Source organism: Notolabrus celidotus, chromosome 10 (assembly GCF_009762535.1).
Source record: "Notolabrus celidotus isolate fNotCel1 chromosome 10, fNotCel1.pri, whole genome shotgun sequence".
NCBI lineage: Eukaryota > Metazoa > Chordata > Actinopteri > Labriformes > Labridae > Notolabrus > Notolabrus celidotus.
In genome coordinates, this window is record NC_048281.1 from 8,231,377 (window position 1) to 8,256,403 (window position 25,027).

At 40.4% G+C, this 25,027-nt stretch overlaps 1 protein-coding gene and 1 long non-coding RNA gene across 2 annotated transcripts; one reads left to right on the top strand and one right to left on the bottom strand.

The window, feature by feature from the left end:
* The first annotated feature begins 5,355 nt into the window (after positions 1 to 5,355).
* Positions 5,356 to 7,208, top strand: LOC117820829. The gene is made up of 3 exons (XR_004632852.1): positions 5,356 to 5,437; positions 5,558 to 5,610; positions 7,133 to 7,208. It is a non-coding gene; the product is annotated as an uncharacterized LOC117820829 (long non-coding RNA).
* A 277-nt stretch (positions 7,209 to 7,485) lies between these two features.
* Positions 7,486 to 18,529, bottom strand: slc40a1 (solute carrier family 40 member 1). The gene is made up of 8 exons (XM_034694255.1): positions 18,183 to 18,529; positions 17,999 to 18,066; positions 17,228 to 17,387; positions 16,819 to 16,934; positions 13,551 to 13,677; positions 12,840 to 13,085; positions 12,098 to 12,733; positions 7,486 to 11,472 (listed from the first exon to the last, which is right to left on the bottom strand). The coding sequence occupies exons 1-8, from the start codon at positions 18,214 to 18,216 to the stop codon at positions 11,156 to 11,158; spliced, it is 1,704 nt and encodes a 567-aa protein (XP_034550146.1). The 5' UTR covers positions 18,217 to 18,529; the 3' UTR covers positions 7,486 to 11,155.
* Between the last annotated feature and the right edge of the window lie 6,498 nt (positions 18,530 to 25,027).

Genomic DNA, 25,027 nt, shown 5'->3' on the forward strand with positions numbered 1-25,027 from the left:
TGGAAATCTTCCCCGTAAAACTTTGATTGTTGGAACACGACCTGGCACAGTCACGTTATTGGTGCTGTAAAGTCAGGCTGCACTCAGCAGACTCTGAAATCTTGAGTAAATTGTCAGCTGAAGGAGAAGGTCACGTTTGGTTAAAACATTGCACTTTCATCTCAGCAGTTTTTAGTTCCTTTCTTTATCAGGTGCTCGAGCCCGAAGCCTTCCGCCTCCGAGAGCTGATCCATAATGCTCTCTGACAACTTCTGCATTTAACACAGTGAGGAGCCTATAGGAGCCCTGCGGATCAATCTGGGTCACTGTCTATACTGTCCTTATCCAGTCCTGAGCTCTTTATCTGTCAGTTTTACAGACTTGATACGAGCAGGGCTTGGATTGTAAAACAGATCATGTAAGCCAAACAAAGAGAAAGAAGTCCCTCAAACATGAAAAGACAGAAATCATTAAAATGACTGAAATGATTTGTTGTTGCCCTCTTATTCACCACAGTCAGAGGTTATGTCCACTTATGTTGTACTTAGGATAGAAGCCAAAAAGCCGTTATCAGAGAGTTCAAGGTCACAAACGCTTTCATCATCAGGAGTCTAACACAACATCTTAAAACAAACTGTTTAAATTAAAATAGGCCATATTTTAAAGCTCCTGTGATGGGTTTGAGCAGTTTATGGAACAGGCTGAAATTAATATTGATGCATCTGTTTGACCCACGAAAGCAAATAAGACCATCAGAGACAAAGCTGATTGGTTGAATAAAGTTATTTATAACAATTAAAAGCACTGCCGCAGGGGAGGTCTCAGTAACAGTGGTTGACAGCATGCTGTACGTACAAACAGACAGTTTTTACTTTTACCAAAGCAAAGGTTTGTATTAAGATGTAAGTGTGGCAGGTTAAAAAGCATTATATAAGTTAAAAAGGTTAAAAAGCATTATATAAGTTAAAAAGAGTTTAAAAACAGTTTATTAAGTTCATTGTTTATAACAAAAGCTAAAATCTACATTGTGTCTAAAAACAAAATGATTTCATAAGTTCTAGAGAGTGATTAAAAATCATATAGAAACATTTAAGTCATTTGAAATACATAAAGTCAGTTAATGGTTAAAAACAAACAGTAATTACGCTAAGAGTGTTTAAATATACTGTTTACTATGTTTTCTATCGTTTAAAAGTAAGATTTATTCATGTTGATCTGTGATCTACTTAGTAGTCTGTGTCAGATGTTCATCTGTGATCGATTGCTTCGGTCTCCACCTGCAGAGCAGGGAGATCGCGCTCTTTTCTATATTCTATTAAACGCTCTGGATGAGGAAACACAACACGATCACGCTCGTGATTCTTTCTTCGCTTTTTCCACGAGTGTAACATTTACAGTGGTGGACAGTAACAAAGTAAATGTACTTGAGTACTGTACTCTCAGTGGTTTAGTCGTGCCTGTATATCGTGCGTCTCCACGGTTGAACGTGGAGCAAACACAGAGCAAATTTCACTCAGATCAGGCAGTTCATGTAGAGGTGGTAATGATGGCTGTAATCCTCCACCCGAACACCCATGGCCATATCTTCAGCCCGTGTCAGAGGTTTTTGAAATGAAGAATGATACATATGGTTTGAAATGTTCTCCCTTCTTCCCACTCTGCACAAACATACAAACATTCACTGTCAAATTCAACATTTGTTTCATTCCAGATGAACATTTCAAACTAAGTTGTCTGTGCTTGGAGTAACTTAGTGTCTGTTTTTATTCCATGGTATAGTTTTTAGAGATTTCAAGTAATGGTTTCTAAATAAACATAATGTGACTGAATGTACTTCCATGTATTCTTGACTGCGTTTATGTATTGTGAAAATACAACGTTTTAAGATATTTTAAGAAGTACTTTGAATACTTAAGCATTTTTAAAAGCAAGTACTTCAGTACTTTAACTCAAGTAATAATCTGACAGAGAAACTTTCACTTGTATTGGAATAATATTTGACATGGAGTATCTGTAGTTTGACTTCAGTAATGAAGCTGTGTACTTTGTCCACCAATGGTGATAATAAACCTGGTCCTATTTGACACAAGTTTTGGTCTATATGACTTTAATTACTGAAATACATCGCCTAAGCTAGCAATCACAAGATGAGCTGCAATGTCTGCATCAGAGTTTGTTTTTGATACTGATGGGCTAAAATGTTCATTTTAAGGGTTGTAAAACATTTTGTTTTGGTTTATAGAGATTTATATTCATCTTTAAGGCTGGAGGAGCTTCATCATTGTGGCAACAAACATAAACACAGAGTTTAAGTTTGTGAAAATCATGAGCATACTTTCCAATATACATGTCTCCCCAACCCTAACCCTAATCCTTGTGTCTGTTTTATCGTCCATCCACCCACACTTATCTCCTCTTTATTTGCTGCTCTTTAACATTCTCATCTGACTTCATTGTTCTGATCATTTCTGCAGCACCTAGACGACTTTAGAGGGTAGATATATGTGGTTCTGGGGAGGGCGTAATTTTCCCCTGAGGACAGTTTCAACAATAAATACTCTCTTATTGTGTGTGGCTCGGTTGCAGTGGGACTTATTATCACTTTGTCAAATAAAGATGAATCAATGAAGTTTTGAATTAGCTGTACTTGTAGATATACAACATGTTCAGCTACAGTCCACCTTTCTGTGTTGTTGCCATGGCTATAAGAAGTGGAATGCATGAATTGATCAGTAGACTGTTTTGCTGTGACATCACAGTCCTGAAGACATCCTGCGCAGGCTTTAAACCAGGACTTCAATCCTGTTGGAGCTTGTGGGTTTGTTGGTTGGAGATTAGAGAGAGATAGAGATCGTTTTTTGTTTGAGCTACTGTGTTGTATTTTCCCTTTACTCATGGAGTTCATTGAAGCAAGTAACGGTATTTACAAACCGATCAGGGTGCTGTTTGACACACCCATTTATGAGCGTGCCAAGCAGATCTGCTGGCATGTTCAGTCATACAAAGCCAAGGTGGCTTTCATGGTCGAGCTCCTCCATCTTCAGCAGAGAAACAAGCTTCCATCTGAGCTGACTGCTGAGGCCATGATCGACCTCTTGGTGGAGGACAGCAAGAGCACTACAAGAATCCAGCTGTGGGAGTTTGAGATGGAGGATTTCGACAATGATGTCAAGCCTCTACTCCACCTGGTTTGGGAGGTCAACACCAGCATGCTGAAGCGGGACGTCGAGTTCGAGGCAAGAAGACTCCTCGACTCACCAGCCAGCATACCTGCCTCCTTTAAGCACCCCAAGGTCGTCAGGAAAGCATGGGAGTATGCTGGGACTCTTGTGGAGCAGCATCAAAAGGCTCCTGGGCCAAAACAGCTTGGCCCTCAGGACGTGGTCTTGAATGTGGTTCCAAAAGTCCTGCAAGGCTTTTGGAGACCAAAAGGACCCATTCCCAGAGAAATGCCATCTCAGAAGCTCAGTGAGATGGCTGTCGGAGTCACCAAAGCTGTGCTGGACCGTGTCTCCACAACACTGTCGTCAACCCTCCGGAAAGTCACCTTCTCTCAGTCTGTGAGAGATCAGATGGTCATCGAGATCGACAAAAAGGTCAGACAGATGTACACAGCGGACACCCTGAGGAGGAAGCTGAACTCCTTCGAGGCTGAGGTGCTAAAGATCCTCACCTGGTTCACTGCCAATTCCATCTGTGAGCTGTTTGAGCCTCGAACGCAGACTGTCATCCCTGCTGCTCATCCTCGTACCCTCATTGCCGTCAAGGAGCCAGATGTAAACCAGGCCACACAAATCCCAGCTCCCGCTGTAACCCTGCCAGCTGAACCTCCAGTTAAGGTTTCAGTCCTGGAGGGAGAAGTCATGGAGGAGGAACCATCTGATGAACCAGACTCTGCAGTGTTACGAACTCCATCACCTCCTGCTATCCTGCCAGCTGTTGCTGTTGACCTGGCTTCAGACCTGGAGGATGAGGTGGTGGAGGAACAGTCCACCAAAGAAAAAGAACCTGTCATGCTGGACCATCCAACAGCTGTTGATCCTGATGAAGATCCTGCTGTGGTGCCATCTCCACTACCTCCCTTTATCATGCCAGTTGAACCACCAAACATGGTCTCAGTCCTGGAGGATGAGGTGGTGGAGGGGCAGACCAGCAAAGAACAAGAATTTGCCACGCTGGACCATCCAACACCTGTTGATCCTGATGAAGATTCTGCTGTGGTGCCATCTCCACTACCTCCCTATATTCTGCCAGTTGAACCACCAAACATAGTCTCAGTCCTGGAGGATGAAGTGATGGAGGAACAGTCCACTGAAGAACAAGAACCTGTTAAGCTGGACCATCCAACACCTATGATCCTGATGAAGATCCTGCTGTGGTGCCATCTCCACTACCTCCCTATATCATGCCAGTTGAACCACCAAACATGGTCTCAGTCCTGGAGGGTGAGGTTTGTGATGTGAGGACCAGCGAAGGACCTGCTAGTGTGCAACCTCCTGTGATCCATGAAGAAAAACCTCCTGCCATCAGCCAGGTACCAGAAGAACCATCACCAGTGTCCCCTGTGGGAATGACTTCATCGCCTCCTGCTACCCTGCCAGCTGTAGCCACTGCCATGGCTTCAGTCCTGGAGGGTGAGGTCAAGGACAAGGTCAAGGTCCCAAAGACCAGAGTCCAAAGGTTCCTAAGGCGGCTCAGAAAGTTGCTGTGCTGCTGCACTCTGCCCAAAGACGACTGAGCAATCATCAGTGTCATTATAAATGACATATACCTATAAATAATTGTTCATTCAAAAACTAAAAAAAATAAAAATGTTTCACTGCAGTCCGTTTTCAGATGTAATTTTCACTTGAATATATTGTGAATGAATGAAATCTAATGTAAAGGTGTTCTCTGACAGGTTATTGAAGGTGCTTTTCATCATGTTGGTCTATTTTAAAGCTGTTACAGGGACTCTGTCAATGTTAGAGAGTTTGAAGGTTTTAAAGACAAGAAGTTTTCATGCAGACATTTTCATACAGCCAGAAAAACACTCGACACAGAAAATATAACATACAATGGTTGATCAGAAGCTCTTTTGAGGTACAAAGGTTTGGTCTTTTACTTCCTTTTTCAAATGTTTAACATTTTTAAACTCAAAACTTGTTGGTTTGTGTGAACTAAAAGATGAGCCTCTCTCACTGTGCAGAGATGACGGTATAACTTTCTACAGTATGTGATCGTAAGTGATGGTGCTTTACTGCCTCACTGCAGCTCTTTTTAAAGCAGGTACCTGTTCCTAGAGTTAAGTTGGGATCCAAACTCTTGCCTGGTTTGCCTGTCACAATGTTTCCCTTCTGGCTGTAGGTAAAATACTCGATCTGTTTTCTTCTCTCAGTGGTGACAGAAGCTGGGAAAGTTGGAGACCCTCTTGCAGAAGTCTTTTTCCGTGAGGAGTACATTCTCAACAATGCTATAGGTACGATTATTCAGAGTTATACCTGTGTTATCTATTGAATGGAGACACATGAACTTTATCAGTTTGTTTATTTTAAGTCAGATTTATTTCTCGTCTACATCTTTAATTTTGTCCTTCAAGAACATACAAGAAACCGTACATCGCTCTTACTGATGGGATTAACGATGGGAGGAGTGAGTACTTTGATTTTTTGTATTTAAATGTATTATTTATTTTTTCATTTGAAAGGGCAAAATAACCAAATAAATACAAACAATATTCTTAAATCAAATCCTTTTTCAGTTATTGTGAACATGTTAGTGCAAATATAAAGAAAGAGGTGCATGGCTGTATCCACTATACCCAGGGGCGGATCTAGAAAAATATTTATGGGGTGACAAGAGGGGGGCAGTACATTTTTGAGTGGTGGCAACATGGCAGATGTCTATGTGCTGAATTCATTTAAAAACGTATACTTTGGTCAAAGCTTGATATTTTTTTTACAATGGTTGTTCTGTTTTCTGGATGTCTTTTTGAGTTGATTTGTCCATATATAAAATGAGGGTGTATTCCTGCTTTGATAAGGGGGCGCCCCATCCCCTCAATCAGACTATGTTAAATGATGTCATTTGTGGTTCTTATTTAGTTGTAACTTTCATACCCTGTGGACCAGCTCGACTGCAGATCATCTGTGATGACTCTGGCTCTGTCTTTTCCCTCTCACTGTCTGGAATCTGTATGTTGTCTTCTTGTCTCTCTGACAATGCTGTCCCTCTTCTATCTCTTCATTACTGTGTTTTTCTCCTTCCATCTCTTCCTGTCTCTGACCACCTTGGCCTTCCATGTTGATACTGACACTGCTCCTCCTCTTCTCCTTCTGCCTGGTCTTGTCCCTGGTCATCTCCTCCATCTACCTTGCCCAGTTGCTCAGACTTTATTTTTTTCACTTTTGTCTTTGGTGAGAAAAAACTGCTAATGTCTTTCCTCTTCATTTCTGTCGGTAATGTGCGTCATCTCGTGCTGCATTCACTGCAGTCGGTAATTCACATAAGTGTCCAATGAGGCATAACTTTTCTTTGAATTAAATCCTTCCAACAGGGGTGGCAACAGGGGTGGCCAGGCTGTGTTTTAGGGTGGCACTTGCCACCCTATGCCACCCCTGTAGATCTGCCCCTGACTACACCCACATGTATTTAATGTATATACATACACTCGCAGGACCTGATGCAAAGCTAGCCTGTAAAGTTAACCAATTTTAATGATTACAGAAAGTAATTTTTTTGCCACATTTAGTGTCAACAGGCAGAGGGGAAATGTTTAGCACGACTATCTATCTTCCCTAGTGCTGCATTCGTTTAGTTTTAATCTCTCTTGTTGTGGGGTATTGACCAATCAGAATCAACACAGACTGGTGATGACTAAGAAAGCTGGGTGATAATATATTTTAAATTGATTATACTTCATATCTTTTATATTTAACATCCACACTTTATAATTGGAGCCTCCCAACAAAAACCATTCCACACATTTGTACTTATTTAACCAAAGTGACCATAAATATATTGAACCTTAAAGACCATCACGTTTATAGTGCATATTGCCTAAAGTGTAAGAATGATTAAATGATCACAAAGGCAGTTCACATGCTCCACGCCAAAACCCTTCGCAATGTGTTATGCAAAAACCAGGTCACTCTCATCCTTTCCCTTTTGGCAGGCATGCAAGTCCAGATCAGCTCAGCTTAAAGTCAGAGAGTTTAACACCAGTTGGAAAGACAGAACGAGAGAGAAAGAAAGAAAGAAAGAAAGAAAGAAAGAAAGAAAGAAAGAAAGAAAGAAAGAAAGAAAGAAAGAAAGAAAGAAAGAAAGAAAGAAAGAAATGAGCAGCTAACTCTGCTGTGGTATGTGACCTCACACAGCAGCAACAAAGCTCAGGCTGAGTCCAGGAAACCCTGTGAACATACTACACTGTGATCGTTCACAAACGCACACACACAGATTTGCACACACACACACACACACACACAAACACCCACACATATACACACACACACACAACTTGAGACAGGCGATTGTAAAGGTTTTCTTTATTTATAAGACCTCATGCAATACAGTACCAACATGCTCATACTCAGTGGAGTGCGATTTTGACATGACAATGATTTCTTTGTTATTTAATGCCTGTGTCTATGAAACTACAATAACACTGATATATGCTGTATGTACAAAGAGTTATATATTCAGATCAAAGCAGTATTAAACACGTTTTCAAATGCAGTAATTGCTTTGTACACAAATTTCAAGAATCGTAAAGAAACACTTGGTATATAAAAATGTAAAAACAAAAAAAAGACATCTCCAGACCAACCGCATGACAACAGTACACACATTTTTTTTCCATTTTCCAAGTGTAATCGACACATAATGTTATTTACATAGAGTTATGGCCATGTGTGGTATTCCTGAATCAGCAGACCAGCCGTTTTAAGAGCTGGTTTTCTTCTTGTGCCCAGACCGAGTCTGTGGTTACAAAAATAAATGGTCAGTGGAACATGAAAATTAAGCTCCATTCCCTGTGAGTCTGCACCTTCATGGCACACCTGCAGACACCCTGACACACCAACACGGCATCCAGAAGGTTTGGTGGGAATGTGCAACTAGAAGTGGCTTTTGTTCTCCTACATCTGGTGTGCTTACTCCTGTTGCCAACCTAAATATCTCCCTCCCTACCTCCCACCAGAATCTGGCTAGACTGGCAGGATTTTACCGTCAGGCAGGATGCAGCTGGCAATGTCTGGATGTAGCCACTTGTGTGCGTTTAACAGCTGATTTACATTAAGGCGATAAATCACTGAAGGTCAGAGGCGGAAAGGAACTAGTTAAGCTATATTGGTTACTTCATTAAGTCGCTATTATGGGGTTCGGCTGTTATTACATTTTAGACCTCAAAAAATAAAAAGCTGAATTTAAATGCAATATAAGACGGCCGTACTGATACTTCTTAGGCTTCTTCTGGTGACTACAGTTAGAACATTTTAGGCAGTTTGTTGTTTCTAAAACTGTGACTCTTCACTCTATAACTACGTTTCAGTGTTTTCAGTTATCCTGTCATATTTGCATACGTCCACATTTAAATAACCTCACTTGGAGTCTTTTATGAGGCTCACAGCCTACCCTCAAGAGAGACGAAGCCTGCAAGAAACTTTCACAAGATATCCTCAGGTTGATCCTGTAAAGCCAAATGTTCCAACCTCTGCTTATGATTTTAAGAAATAAGAGCTAAAACCCTGATCCAGTCCACATCCAGGGGCTGATTTCACAAAGAGCACTCGACTCTGACCCTCACATAAACTTTACAGTTCAGGCTTGTCATAAGCAAGACCATGGTGCAATGAATTATGATTACATTTATCTTATTTAAAGTAAAGAAATATACAACTAAGTGACTGCTTCCAACTGGTAATTTCCATATATTCATGCAGAACATGTTTATCTTTTGGAAACAACAGTTACAAGGACATTTCACACAAAACAATCCGGGAGAGTATTAAAAAGGACAAACTCTGCAGGAAAGTTTGAGTAATGATGGATATGTGGCCTGTGGGTGAGGGGATACTAAGAGGAGTATGTGGGGTCAGTAGAGGTTTAACTTCACATGTCTTGGACCTGATTTAGTCTGGGGGTAAGGATTAAAATGAGTCAGTGTTGACTTTTGTGAAATGGAGCTCAAACAGAGAGCAGACTGTCGTTATTCTACGATCCAGTCCAAAGCATCTTTGTGAAAACAACCTCAGTCTGTTGGAAATTCGCTGCATGGATCAGAGTTTGCTGATGAAGCTCTACTGCTTTTCTCTTTAGGGATATCTGAGGTAAACTTGAGGTGTTTTTGTTTCCACAGGACTTTGTTTAATTTGTCCTCATGGACACGTGGTGCTAAAGGTTAAATGATGTGCCTTTTTGAACTGAGACTTCCCCTCAGGGCCTGAACAAAGACTTTAAGTGATTAAACTAGATAGAGCATGGAGGGGGAGGGGGGAGAGGAGGGGGTCAGGACTTCAGCCTTGTGCAAAAGTATTGATCAAATGCCTGATCACGCGTTGGGTGTAATGACAGACGTCAATCACTTAAAGTGCCGGTGTAACAACAATCATGATTCTAAAATTACTCAAGGAAGAGAACATAAAAATCAAACAGTGACAAAATAACACTACAAATGTAAACTACGGCATGATTCAGGTACAATCTCAGAGTGGGTGCGAAGTATTCGGATTTACAAGGTGTGTATGAAAGCTTTAGTGAACCTACACAGCTACTGTCACCTGATGTAAAAATATAGATTTGGAATGCTCCAGGTTTCCCTCACTTCCTTAAACGCCACATAAAGACTTTGACTTTGGTAACTGAGAGAGATCTTGACTAAGGGTGCATAGGATTTCTCATGTTGCTCTTATGGCACAACTGCGACAATACTGATGATACATTTCTGTATTATAAAAACCACCATCTGCATCTCCTGAATAAATACAGTAAAGAGCTCCAACCATAGACTGCATGTGAGAAGCTGACAGCTGCAGAAGTTTTCTCAAGTGCCTTAAACTTGCATTCCCTCTAATGGCCAGCAGGGGGCGACTCTACCTGTTGCAAAGGTTGTCTAATTGTATTCAAATGTTTATTTTTAATCTGTTGTTTTGAGTCTTTATCAATTCAGTATGTTATTTATTTGTAAAACATGATCTCATTTAGAGTCAAATCAATGAAGAGTCTATTTTTTAGGTCAAGACTACAAGACGCAACCACGGAGACTTTAAATACATCTTGCCTAACATTCAATGCTGCTTCTTTTTTACCAAGTACATGTAATTTCCACCTTTTCCAGTGTCAGCCACTTTTAGCACCCTTACAAGTCACACCCCTGCTAACCGAGCAAGCACTGCTATAGATTGGTAGCTTAGGGTCTGCTTCTCTTCAGATCCACCCTGTCATCCAAAAACGGTCACTTCCGGCTTTAAAAAATCAAGATGGCATCTAACAAAAGTCAAACCCTGACATGCAGTCTATGACATCGCTTCTCATAACCATGTATAAAAGAGACTAGATCCCAGTTTTGTGTTTGGTTATATAAAAAGTATCTTCCCACCCTTGGCAGGAAGACATCCACAACATGCTCTTCATACATGTATGCTATCAGAGAACAGCTAGCAGACACAGCTACAGCACCAACAAAGTAGGGGACGCTGTCTTTTCGCCCTCAGTTCCTGCTTCCCTGCAACATTTCTCCCTCCTCCTGTCTTGTGGTCAGCTGAAGCACCTTTGAAATCTTTACAGCTGAACCTCAGGCTGTTTGGAGGAGAGAGTTTACAGTTCTTTTATCCCCTGACTTCTTCAGCAGGACTCACTTTGGGGTCTCAAGCGTAGTAGCGATGGATCCTTGTTTGACAGTACATGTATGTATCAGAGAGCGTGGACTGAGGCTCGTATCTGAAAGTTAGAGAAACCCTGCCACATCCTACGTTTGACTATGGATTAGTTTTCTATGACTGCAAGCTTTCTACTCACCTCCATCTGCCTATGATTAATGCTCTGTTAATGGCTACAGTATGCATAGCATGTTAGGTTACCTTTCTCTGGCTCTGTTAGCATTCTGTCAGCTACAAGCAAAGAGGTTAGTTAGATAAATACGATGCAGGGTTGGTGTAAGGCTTGAGAGATATGTACCCAGGACACAGTCTCTTTGACGTGGTTAGACGGTTGTAGGAAGTGAGGGGCTCTCCACCGTCTCCACCTTCTGCTCCGGCGAGCAGCAGAGGAAGAGCCGGCTGCCCAGGTTCTTGAAGGCAAACCCAAAGTACATGATGTGACCCATGGCCACGAAGGAGACAGAGATGATGACCAGCAGGCCGAAGGCCTCCGGGTTTGGCGCCAGAATCACCATGATGAAGTGCAGCAGGTCTAAGAGGTAATTCATGGAGTTCTGGACGCCGTTGATCACACCTCGCTCCGACTCGATCACATTCTCCTGGATGAGCTGGGTTACTGTCAGGTCAAAGGACCACAGGCCTGCAACACAGAGTTCAACAGTCACTCTAATGGTATTTTTACAGCGGCTGTAAAATGACTTCGTAAGACAAAAGAAGCGGTAGTGGAAATTGTCAGCAAATAATATTGGAATCAAAGGTCAAAAATATTGCTTCAACATCCGCAGAGGTCCTGTTTGAAATTCCGGTGACTTATAAAAAAGGTTCAACCTGTTGAGCTTCGTCAGGATGTCATAATTTATGAAACAGCCTTTTATAATCGAATGACAGGATGCAGGCTTGCCAACAAAGCATGAACATGCTAATTTCCTTAAGATAAAACCAACTTAGACTTCAAACCACGTATTCAGCAGAATCAATAATCGTTTGCACTTTGAGCTTCTGCTCTGCTCCAAAACAAAATCATGTTAAAGCCCCTTTGAGGAGTTTGAGACGTTTGAGACCGGTTATGAAACAAACTGGAATTGAGTGATGCCTTTTTATGACCCACAAAGGAAAAGAAGACCGTAAAAGACGAGAGACACATCGTCTATATTGTGATCTTTTAGGCTGTAATGACTGTGAGAGGGTGGTGGACGAGCCGCACACAGCATGATGAAACAAGATCACAGAGAGGGATACATTTCACTGATATATGATTTACTCACCAACTCTAGCAGCAATGACGCCGGCAAACAGCAGGCTCACAGACATGTAGGACTGCAGGGGGGGCATCACTTCGGTTGGTGCAGCAGTAGTTGAGTTTCCAACAAGAACAGGAGAGAGGATGTGGTCAGCCTCAGGGAGCGTTGTCTCTCCCATCAGGTGGGTGTAAAGGTCCGTGAAGGGCGACACACTGAGGTCGAAGGGGCTCCCGGGAGCAAAGACGGAGACGATGCACAGCATGAGGCAGGACAGCTGGGCAATGCCCGAGATGAAGCCGGTGCGGATCAAGCCACACTTCTTACGAACCCAGGTAAAGGCCACGGTGCCGCAGATGCCCGATATGGCCGAGGCCCCCATCAGCAGACTGAGCACTGAGCCGTTCAGGCCCTGCGTGTAGGCGTAGCCCGTGGTGATGCAATCGAAGCCCAGCACCGTCATGTAGAGGAAAGCCAGGGACATCCCGGCAAAGAAGATGTTCTGGTTGTAGTAGGCCACCCAGCCGGCTTTGAGGGTGCGCAGGGGTTCGCTCACTTGGTGGCAGAAACCGTGGTTCTTGGGGGAGTCGGGTTTAGCTACAGCAGAAGTTTCATTCATCAGCGGCTGAGACGACTCCTCTGGACTCTGGCCGCTCTCCAACTCTGTGAAGGGGCAGAAACACGGAGAGGTTCAGTCGGATCATCACACGCCAAAAAGCGAGATGCTTATTAGCAGAAATAACATCAGACTCAAGCTCCTTGAAGTTACCTTTGGGGGTGCCGAGCTGTTTGAGCTCCTGCTGCTGCTCCTTCTGACCGCCTTTCACCGCCAGCGCTGGTGTCTTCTGGTAGACCTTCCAGAGCAGCGTGTACTCCAGACACATGGAGCACAGGTTCCAGCCAGAGATGAAGCCGCAGCCGATAAAGTGAGAGCCAAAGGACATGATCTGACCCACCAACATGGGGGCCAGGATGTTAGTCAGCTGGTCGATGATGCGCACGGTGGCATTCATGTCTGTTTGAAGCAAGAGTGGAAGAAGGTGTGAGTTCAAAAAAGTCAAATTTAAGTCTTAATTTCAGCTTCAGTTAGCTGCTCCAGTTTGAGCCGTGATCTTTTGTTATTAGTTATATTGATCAAATGCATCCTCTAATAATTGCCATTCAAGATAACCCAGGAAACCACACGTTATATTGTTGTATCCGGGTCCATTTACACAACCTCAGGTTTTATGACAGACCTGGTGCGAGCACAGCTGAATAATTGAGGTCATTGAGTTCATAAGTTCTTCATTTTTAATCATGTGAGCAACCTTTTAAACATTTTACAACAATCTTTAAAAGCAGCAGGAGCATAAAAGATGAAAACGAGAGTGAGTCAGCGTCCAGGGTTCAAAGTCTGTTTCCACTGCAGAGATCTGATAAGTGATCAAGTGAAGCCCACGTTCGATGATAAGCCAGAGAGAAGGGAAGAAACACTGACCTGCCAACTTGCTGCTGTCCTGACCCGCTACAACCACCACCCAGTCCCTCTGGATGGTGATCGATGTGGCCGTACTGGCCAGGTTGGCGATGTTGGCGACGGTGATCACCAGGATGTAGCAGGTGGTCTGAAAATTCAACACAAAAGAAAAAAGGTTATTTTTAATTGCAGTTCCTCCGTGTCTACCTGACATGTAATCGAGACAATAAAGGAAAGTCAGTAATGCTCTTAATGTTCTCACTGTCAACAGATTTCAAAGAGCGTCTAATATCAATGGTTTAAAGTTTTAAACTTGTACGGTCTGATTAATTGTTTGAGGTTCACCACATTCCCAGATAGTTTTGAGTTTTTTTTAGAAAGTTCAACTGGAAATAGTATTCAGAGTTCTCAAGCAAATACAGTCAAATCTGACCTTTTTATCTCAGATAAATATCTCCTCAAGTTTCTCCCCACAGACTGAAAACAAATGTGTTCATCCCCGCTGGAAAATATTCCCTTAAAGGCACTTTTCATTCACTTCTTTACAGATGTTTCTAGAAATTACTGTGATAAAGGGGAAAAAAAGTTTAACCACTCATATTGAACCAGTTTGTACCGGTCATTCACAAGTTCAGGAGGAACCGTTGGTAGGGCTGATTGTCACATGAAGGTCATGGGAAGCCGTGAAGTATTTTAATTCAAATAAATAAATGAGTTAAGTATTGTTTGTCTGTTAGCTTACAAAAAATACAGAAAATGTAACACGAGACATGACAGGATTTAATCCAAAAATGTAGTTATTTTCAAATTTAAATGAAATCATGAAACTCTCTTTGTCACGTTAAATCATAAACTCAACTGGAAAAAGAGACAGTTCCTGAATGAACACCATTTTAGTACATATTTCACCTGACACCAACAAAACATTTAATATTTGATGAAAGATTGACAAAGCTGCTTTCATGTTACTGTTAACAAACTTTCTAAAGAGAAATTACTAAAATTATGTGAACAATTAAGAGGCCTTAAAGTGAATCTCAGGCTGCATCATGAGACTTAAAGAACAGCAGTGACAAAGAAAGGCTTATAAAAATTATAATACATAAACGTATGAGGCCGACTGCTCAGTTTGTTGGTGTGTATGTTTGTTGTAGCACAGCTGCTTCAGACACTGAAACAACAATTCAACAGGTCAGGCTGCATTTCTCTCCCTCACTCGCACTCTCTCTCTCTTTCCCCCTCTCTCCCTCCCTCTCTCTAAGTCATGTGACCAGCCTTGAAGAACCTGCTGACTACACAACCCCTGGCAACACACTCAATCTCCTGTTTCACCAAATCTCTCTCCACCTCCACACACACACACACACGCACACACACACACACACACTTCACTCTAAACACTCTCACATGGTTAAAATCCATCCCTCCACCTCCCCCTGGGGACCCGAAGGAAAGGCGTTCCACAAATGCAGAAAGCAATGCTGGAGACACGTTCTCGCTGACAGACAGGCTTTTGTTTTCGGACCTGACATCCAAAGCAGTCTCCAAAGATGGATGGAAACATCTATGATACGGCTTCACGATCAATCTGAATGTCAACAAGCCTTAATTCAACCTGGTGCATTAAACCAGTTCTTTGATAAAAGGTCGATGAGGAGTATATTAGTGCTGAAGAGAAGCCAAATCTTGATGTCCACATGCATGAAAACATCTTCTCTCAAACATCACAACTTAGTTATTACATTATCGTCTGTCAAACAAAACACCTGGTGTCCAAATATAATAATAATGACAATAACAATAATACATTTTATTTAAAGGCGCCTTAGTAATCAGTCGTTATATTGCATTTGTAGGTCGTGTCCCAATACCCTTTGTTCTGTCAGTGATATCTGGGTCAGCTTTAAAATCAGGTCTGTCTCTTTGTAGGGACGGGGACTCCAAAGATAACACATAGCTCAACAAGTGTAAACAAGCCCCGAGCTAAACTCACACCAGCTATTTGTTCCTGAAGACTGTTGAGGACCAACTTCTCATTGGTTGCTTTTTACATGACACAGCAAGTTATGTAGGCTTGAGGTTATGACACTAAAATCCCTGTTATTAAATAATGACTGATTGATGAATCAAATTTAATACTGCTAATGTAACCCACTTTTAAGCGGTTGATTTTCTGGCTGCAGCTTTCTTAAACACTGTTTTGTGTTGAAGACAGAGTTAACAGTTTAACGTGCTGAACTGGGAAAGACTGCTTTTTGTTTCTCTGCTCCTGACTCCTGGAACAAGTTGCAGCAGCGTCTTGAATTAAATGCTCTTTAACCTTGTGGACAATTTAGAAACTTAATTTTTCAACCCTGCTTTGTTACTGTTTTAGCTAGGTTTACCTGTATATATTTATTGTATCATTTTAATTAATAGTCCCTTCCTATTTTAGGGCTTTTATAGTCAATCACATACATCTCCTTTTATTTGTATTATTTTATTTGATCTTTTAATTGCTTTTTATCTCCAAATAAAAAAATAATCCTATTTGATGACTTTTGATTCTCTTGATGCCTTGTTGTTTTTTTTTGGTTTTTTTTAAATGCAACTGTAACTGACTTGATATCATTGTAAATGAGGTTTGCCCCTCAATGATCTCTGGAGTATAAATAAAGGTTGATTGATTTAAGTGTCTCAGCTCTGCATATCAAGCTACGTCCTGATGACTGAGGAGACTTATAGAGATAAATTGCTCACTTTTATTAGAAATAGTGCATGCTGCAAAGTGTTCAACCCCTTCTTATAACTCCCTGGAGCTAAGGGAAGTTGTGACAACTTTGTATTGTAGTTACACAAGTAAAGTGAATTTTTATTTCTGAATGTTAAATTAAATTATCTGTTCAAATCTCTCCAGCTATAACATATTTTTAAAGTTCACTTATCAATAATGTAAGGCAAATAAAAGGAAAATGTTGAGCACCATAAAAATAACAAAACGGAGGGAAAAGTTTTCTGATGTCTAATTTTACAAACCACATATTTAAGTAACTTTCTTGATCTTTCTATTTCAGGTAGTAGAACAGTCTAAGGTCTTAAATGACTTGTTTCATTGTTCTGTAAAATCTGTTACAGCTGTCATAAACCACACTGACTCCGGAGTCCATATCAGCTAAAGTAAGCAGGTTTCCCTCCCCGGGGTCAGAGCGCTGAATGAGAGGAAAAAGTCTAAAAACGCTTTCACTGAAAGTCACATCAGATCATGTTTGAACAGCCAGTTAGTAAGGATGGCACAGGAGGGGGATCTCACCAGAATCCATCCATTGTAAAGCTCCACAAGCTGTTCTTTGAACTGGAAAACAACCATCAGGAGGATCCCACACACGATGACGCAACTGTTCTGGACGAGCAGCGAGGTCTGGGCCACTGTGGAAACACACGAAGGACATTAGGGACAGAAATGTGGTCAAAGACAACAGATTCCTGTCTGATAAATTAGTTCATTAAGCGCTTTAACAAGACAGTTGGAAAAAAGAGTGTCTTTGCCAAATTCTTCTGGATAAACTCTCAACAAGTGGAGCATTAAAGCTGTGAAAGTGAGGGGGAATCACTGAACTGTGAGGGTGTTTTAAAGTGCTCCACATTTATGCTTTAGCATCAAATCGACAAAATGTTAAACTTTTATCACTAATTTTTATTATTAAATGCCGTTGCCTTACCTTTGAGTCTGGGATTCCTGTCCACCCAGTTCCCAATGATGGCTCCCAGCAGCAGCACAGAGCCGGCCACAACCAGCCCGTACACGGCCGTGAGCAGCAGGCTGTTCCCATACAGCTCCACCAGGAACACAGCCACGGCGAAGTTCCACATTCTGTCACCCTTTGGAAACCAAAAAACATATTATTAATCTGCCATTTGACCTTCAGTTCAAAACCTCCCAGTTTGTCCAGGTAGGAAATGTGGTGCATGAATAATAAGAGCCTCTTCTGCCTCATTGAGCTGCAAAACACCCTATTTGTAGTGACAAGTATTTCGGTGAACCACACATTGAAAACATGTCATTTTGTGTTGTAATGACAGCTGTAACAAAAACACAATGATACAATAGTGTATTAATGTTGTATTACATTCAAGTTGGCACAGAAAAGCCTGTCATCACAGAAAGCATGCCAAATATATGATAGTGTGTATTTGAACAAATATGTTGGGAACTGTGAAAACTTTTCATATGTGCAATATCTTAAACCCAAATACCTATTTTCCCGACTGGATTGAATATATTCAACACCTGTTTTATATTATTGCTATATTCATATTGTCTTTTATACATATTTTCTACCTGTTTTTATTGTATTTGTATTTATAACATGCACCTTCAGGAGCAGTGCTTCTAATTTCATTGTACACCTGACAATGACAAATAAAGGCTATTCTATTCTATTCTATTCTATTCTATTCTATTCTATGTAATAGTGACAGTATTCACTTACCCATGTTGACAGAGCGTGTCCCATGTAAATAAGGAATTTAGCTGAAGTGAAAAAGTCTCTGACAGATTCTGTGAAGATTTAGAAAAATTCATGTTACAGCTGATGCTCCAAATACATGTCTTTTCATTCATGGTGAAGGAATGTTTGGTTTAAAAATAAAAGCATGAAATTAAAAATAACCTACCACAACAGGTCTTCTTGGGACCAGAGTTATCCATTTTAAAGCTGTCCAAGTGTGAAAAATAAATCAGATATTGTTTTTCTGCTCCTCTTTTGTAATGTGACGCTGAGGGAGATCGACCCAGCTGCTAACACTGCATCCTCCAGTCTGCAGCGACGCTTTCTAGAATAAAGGAATAACACGGCGTTTCTCTCTGTCCTCCTCTCCGAACTTAGCTAACACTGTAGCTGAAGTTGGAAAGAAATGCTTTTAGAAGCGAAAAAGCCGGCTGGTCTTGATAAGCACGAAGCTGCAGGAGCTGTGTTCCTCGGTGCTCCGGTGCTCGGTTCCCTCCGTTCTGCTGCTCTCTGTTTACGTCCCGCCTCGAATATACCCACGGTGTCACGTGATCTTATTTACGTTCCGTCAAAAACAGACGAGGTGCTCGTATCGCGCATGCGCCAAGCTGGAGAATAAGAAAAGCTGGACCTTAAAAAAAAAAGCTGTCTTTGTCATCAATGTCTTAAATCTACCTGTTTACCTGCAAGCGTGAGCCTCAACAATGAAGCCAGTCAGACCTCAAACCAAAGAAGTGCTGAAGATATTACATTTAACAAAATCCCTACAGAAATATGCGTCTTTGTTTAAAGCTAATTTTTCAGGAATATGTTTATTCACCACTATATTTACAATTAGAGTCAGTATTTTTCAGTGTACTCACTTCTGTAAAATAAAAACATTTCTTTGCAAGTCCTATATTAAAATTCTATGTATGCAGTTATTTAACAAAAATGTGCATGCTGTATAGTGTTATATTATTATATATGTATTTCTACACTTTAATATGATAATGCAAATGTTATAAATATACTGTTATGCTGCTTTAAATTGTTCTAATACTTAATTATCATATCTAATGTCACCATCTTCTATCTATCCTTACCACTTTAACCTTCTTTATATATAACCTTAATTCCCAGTGCTTTTGTACATAGCTAATTCTAACTATTCTTCGGTTCATACTTTATTATTATATTTTATTTTATTTTTTTCATATCTATATTTTATTTTATTTTATTTTATTTTATTTTATTTTATTTTATTTTTTTCATTGTATTTTCTATTTTATTTTATTCCTTTCCTTTCTATTAATATTTTGACTTTCTTACATACTGTGTATAAGAGCATACTGTAATAACTGAGTTCCCCCTGGGTTAAATCAATCAGAATCAAAATCAGAAATACAGTGGTGGAAAAAAGTTTTTGGACACCCTTAAAATTTTACACAATCTCAAATATCATCATGAAATATTTGTGGAAAAATCTTTTTTGTGTTTCAAGCATTACACAGACATAAACAGATACAAATGATATATTTGTTGTTTATTGTTTACAAGAAAAACTAACCAAGCTCAATTCTTGAAAGTTCCAATATGTCCGTTCTCAACATTGTCAGTATCAAAGACAACAAATAATAGAATGTGTTCAAAACTGAACAAAAATAAATAAACCTGGCTGTGACTGTACTAAAATAAATTGCACTTGAAGACTAAGGGTGATTCTCAATGCAATATTTGGGGTATATTTCCACCACTGTACTTTATTTATCACAGGGGGAAATTCAGTCTTTAAAGTTGCTCCTATACACAATAAGTAAGAATATCAGATGATATTAATGGAAGGAAGTAATTAATAAGATGTTAATACAAATACAATGAAAATAATAATAACAAAAGTATGTAGAGAAGACAAAATAAGCTATGTAGAAAATACGTGGTTGAAGTCCCCGGAGATCAGGAAGAGGGCACCCTGGTGGTTTTGTATATATGTCATAAAGTATTTCTGATTCTGATTCTGATTAATGTCTTACTTTCTGCAAATCTTATCATTGCTGCAATTGCTACTGATACTACCTGTTCTTATATAACGTTTGATATACTTACATCTGTGCAAGCAGAATTCATTGCAATAATTTGATATTGATTTAGGTTGTCTAACTATTTCTTGTTTTATAGACCTACTACATATTTGTATGTGTAAAATCTAACATGCAGAGTTATTCCAAAGTGGAACAGATGTGGAGAGGAAGAAAATGTCGATCCTGGATTTAATTGCTTCCACTGATAATTGCTCTGTGTCCAATACTTGAGTGAATTACTTTCCATCACTGGCTGATTGCCTGAAGAGGAGTATCAAGGTGTTACCAATAAAACCATAAAACCCCTTTAATCACAGGTGAGTAGGTTAAACAAGGTCAGATTCATTCCACAACTGTGTCACTAATGAACTATGACCAAGATAAACTAAGATTCGTGCCATAAATTCAGAGCAATGAAACAGCTCCACCTTAACTGGAGCAAAGTTTCAGATGTTATTATTTGACCTTCTCTAAATCCAATAAATCTTCAAGGCCTTTTATGAAACACAACCTGCACTGTGTTTTAATATATAAAAGTAAAGATAAATACTTGATGTTAAAACAGAACAAACAAGCAGTGTTAAAGTAAAAGACTATCCAAACCTGCCTAATAATAGAGGAATGTTGGGCGTGTTTGGCAGCTGGACCTGGCATCCCTACCCGACCTGGGGAAGATGTTTACCAAGAGCTTGGCAGTGAACAAAGAACAAAAGTGAACAAAGCACACCTTTGAATGACTTGCATTTGTCCACCTATGTCAACAAAACAGGACCACAGCGATAATTACCAGCTACATGAATAAGGCCTCCTTGGCCTGAATCCATAAAAGTGATAAACACCAGCTAAGAGAGGTCATGGCTAATATGTTCCTTTAACACTGTACGAGGATGCACAAAAGACTATAAAAGATGTACAGCTGAGTGAGACCCCCTGTGTCCAGTGTCACTGCTTTAACCTCATGTATTTCATATGTGATGAATAATACCAACACTAAGGTATGACAGGTGTGTGAGCTGCTTGCTGCAGCATCTCTCCTGTGTGGTTTTCATTTAATGCCACGAAGAAAAAAAGATTAATTATACAGTAAATTTGATCTAATGTAGCCATGCAGCAGCCATTTCCCTCTAATGACGTGCTCAGGGTGAGAAATTTGGTAATATATTATTTTCTGCTGTATTTTAATTGAATAGAGAATGAGATACGTAATTTCCTATCTTATCATGTAGCACAGTTAGCAATGATTTGCAAGGTTAGATACAAGGGGCTACCTTTGATGTTGAAAAATGGAGCTAATGCTGAAGTGCGAACAACTGCAGTTCCTTGAGTGTCCACTTGAGGCTGGCCCCAAAGGACAAGGACATCCAGTTCTATCACACTGTCATAGCAGAATAGAACATGTGTAGCTATTAGCTTTTCAGAACAGGCTGTCAACATGTTCATTTTTTGTTGTAAAGAACGCTTTTTGAATGGGTGTGTAAGTGGTTTCCGAAGCCAGCTTCAAGTGGACACTCGAGGAACTGCAGTTCCACTTTGGCTTCATTTCTCAAGACCAGAGGTTGGCACTCGGCCTCAACTCCACCTCTTTGCCTCTCTCTTGATTAGCCAAATTTAAATTGGAATCAGCATTTCCATTATGGCAACTACCATCATAGTGCTTCATAAATACTTTCCACAACCAATAGGCATCACTGATACTACCTGATGTGATCAGAAGAACTTAAATCCATGCTAACTGTAATGTTAGCTAATGTTAGGAAAAGTAAATAAGTCCACACTGACTTTCTCGCTCAAACAGTGCTCAAACATCTAAGGGGAAAGTCCATCACACATAACCACCCTCACAAACGACTCTTCTGCCCTTCATGCTACATAATTTGTATGTCCACCACAAAAATGGATCCCGACTGACTTTCAATTGGCACAGTTTCTGTGGTTCTGGTTCACAGTCTTAACATGCCACCAACACACAATGAGGTATTAAGAAGTTGTGGTTGTTTTAAGCATTTTCCTTGCAACCACACTGTAATTACTACAACCTGTGCTATTACGAAATTCTGTGAAATCTAATCTCAGATTACAGAAGTATTTGCTGGCAGGTGTATTGATTTTGTGTCCAGACATGAAGGTGGATTTATGCACTCATTTAAGTATAGATAGAAAGGCCTATAAGCTTATTTTGCAACATTTCAATAGCTTTAAGGTTTTAGCAATGTCTGCCTCTCTAAATTCTCAGATAATGCACAGTAATTTTAATCTATCCTGTTGAGAATGCAGGGTTAGTGTGCAAAGGAGTGTCGATGAGGGTCCATGGGCTTCCTGTTGAGTCAATGTAGCTCTGTATTATTTTGTTTGGTGTGTCTCCTCTATCTGTTTGGTGTGTCTCCTCTATCGGTTCTTTCTCCAGCCAAGAAGGTCATGTTAGCCTTCTGTTGGCCAGAAGGCTGATATTGTTGAATTGGAAGTCCTTTGTCCCACCTACTCATTCGAGCTGGAATGGGTAGGTAGGAATGGAGTTGTATTTTCTTAAACTTGAAAAGATTAGGCTGACCCTGAGTGGCAACACTCATTATCTTTAAAAATAAATCTGGGATCCTTTTTTTATCTTATGTTGATAGCTCAGCTTGCTGTGTGTTTTTAGACTGAGCGTGATGCTCAGTCTGTTGGTATGGTCATGGTATGTCTTACTTTGTTTAAATTATTGATTTCATCTGTTTATTTTTATTATTCTTGCTGTTTGTCTTATGTGCTCCATTTTTAGAGTTCTATTTAGTTAATCTGGAGAGAGTATGTGTCAGGGTCGGGGGTTATTTGTTGTTTTTTTTGTAAAAAAAAAAAAAAAAAAGGAAAATGTACCAACCTCTAATTTTGGATGTGATTGTTTTTCTCTGTGAAAATCAATAAACAAAGTTTTTAAAAAAATGTATCTCTTTTATTGTCTTTTTTTTGTTTAGCTTAACCCTTGTTCAACACTTGTGGAATTATGTAAAGAAGATATCACATAATCACCATGACACTAGTGCAGTATTGTATTGTGCAACTCATCTCTCTAAAAGTCTGAACTGAGTTGGGAAAATAACTTTTAGGTTTTGTGCACCTTTTGTCTGGAACAATCTGCAGATTGATTTTGAATTGCATCTTTTAGTTAGCCTGAATGTTTTTAAATCCTTGGTGAAACTTCTTGAATCAGTATCGAAATGATTTAGTTGATCACTTTTAATGTGATGAGTGTAATTCTTTATTTTTGAAACTTTGTGTTGCTATTATTCTTGGCAAGACCTCCCTTTGACTCACCTAGCTATATAAGATGCATGATTTAGCCTATGGAACTATGACTGTAAGGCCAAACCTCAGTGCTGCATGGCTCCTTATAAATCTCCATTGTATTATTTTTACACATACAGATGTTAATAGTGACTTTCTGACCAAGCACAACATGTAGGCCACTGTGCCGTCTCATCATATGAGTGAGCAAAACTGACATCAACAAGGAGCGTGAGCACGTCTTTTCATGATCCCAGTGTTGACAAAAGGCACTTCTGTCCCTTTGTGATCTATTCAAGGATCACAGAGAGCTCTCAGCCATTTGAAAGTCTGCACACATTGAGCCGGTACAAACAGATTACCAGCCGCACTATTAGTGGGCCACTGTGTCAACCAGGTACCTGTCATCAGCGGTCAGACGGCTGCTGTGTCATTTTGTGGCCATGTGACCTGCAGGTATGTCTGCCCCAGATGGAATCCCTTTTCAGTCAGGCAACAACAAGAAGTGTTTACGTGGGCTAAATTTGGACTTCCAGTACAAAAATATGAGAATGACTTACCTCATGTGGCCCAACATTCAGAGGCCACAGCCAAAGAAGAGAAAGACTCCATGAAATCTTACCTGAAGAGCCGTGCACCTGAGGCTGGATCCGATTATTCATCTATTCTTCATGCAGGGATTCTGTTCTCTTGTGTGCTGATCTTTAAGACCTTGTTGCAACAGAGATAAAAGGTATTATAGTGCAGCTCTATTGGCTCAGCAATTTCATGGACATATAGCCTGAATAACAGAGGAGGGGCTCTTGAGGTGTCCCAAGATCTTATGACGCTGGACACAGTAGGATTACAAAACATCCCAGTGACCAAGAAGCACTAAAAACAATGATTATAATTATCACCTCCACCCATTTTTGGATCATAACAGTGGGTGACTTTTAACAGTGTGGTCTCATTGTTGCAGAAATCCTCCACCTGAGATCTGAGATTTGGATGTGTGCCCGACAGAGAACGATAAACATCTAAGGTCATTGCACGGTTGTGACAACCTGACCACCTTTCCAAAAATGACAGCCCGTGTTTCCAGGGAATGAAGCGGTAAACACCTGACTGCTGGTTCAAATCAATATATCAATACAACATGGCAGCACATTGGGATTAAACCAACGTGAGCCCCCAGACAGGTGTGTTTGCAGGTTTGAAGGTTACTCGACACCCAGATGGAGCAAGATCAACAATTGTGTCATCTATGTCGGTAATTTCTCTTCAACAGATGTTGACCTCTGCAGGGTCAGTTAAATCTCAGGTCTTCTAACACATTTCTTTAATGTAATGGTTCCAAAGTAAAAAAGATCAGAGACTTTCATCTCAGTCTCCGTAATGAGGCCACTCCTGACGTGCATTACACCTGCATTATTTCTAACAGCCAGCAGGAGGAGACACCACAACAGTTCTACTTTATGACGCTGTCTTGGTTGACAGTTTGCAGTGATAACGGCTTTGTGATCACAGGAAGCCATGCCCTGATTTCTAATCATCATTCTATAACTGGAACATGATTTACAAAACCAACATGATGCTATGCTGAAGATGATTTGACATGTAGATGAAGAACCTAAAGCCAAGATTTTTTATTCTATCATGCTGAGGTAATAAATTAACTGCAAAGTTGGGTGTGCTTCACTTGACACCA

What these genes read in the sequence shown, in the direction of transcription:
- slc40a1 (XM_034694255.1), bottom strand. Translation starts at nt 18,216, where the DNA reads ATGGATAACTCTGGTCCCAAGAAGACCTGTTGTG. An exon ending in CAGGAATCCCAGACTCAAAG is followed by an intron (nt 16,935 to 17,227) that starts GTAAGGCAACGG and finishes GTGTTTCCACAG; the next exon opens with TGGCCCAGACCTCGCTGCTC. An exon ending in ACAGCTCGGCACCCCCAAAG is followed by an intron (nt 12,734 to 12,839) that starts GTAACTTCAAGG and finishes GCCCCTTCACAG; the next exon opens with AGTTGGAGAGCGGCCAGAGT.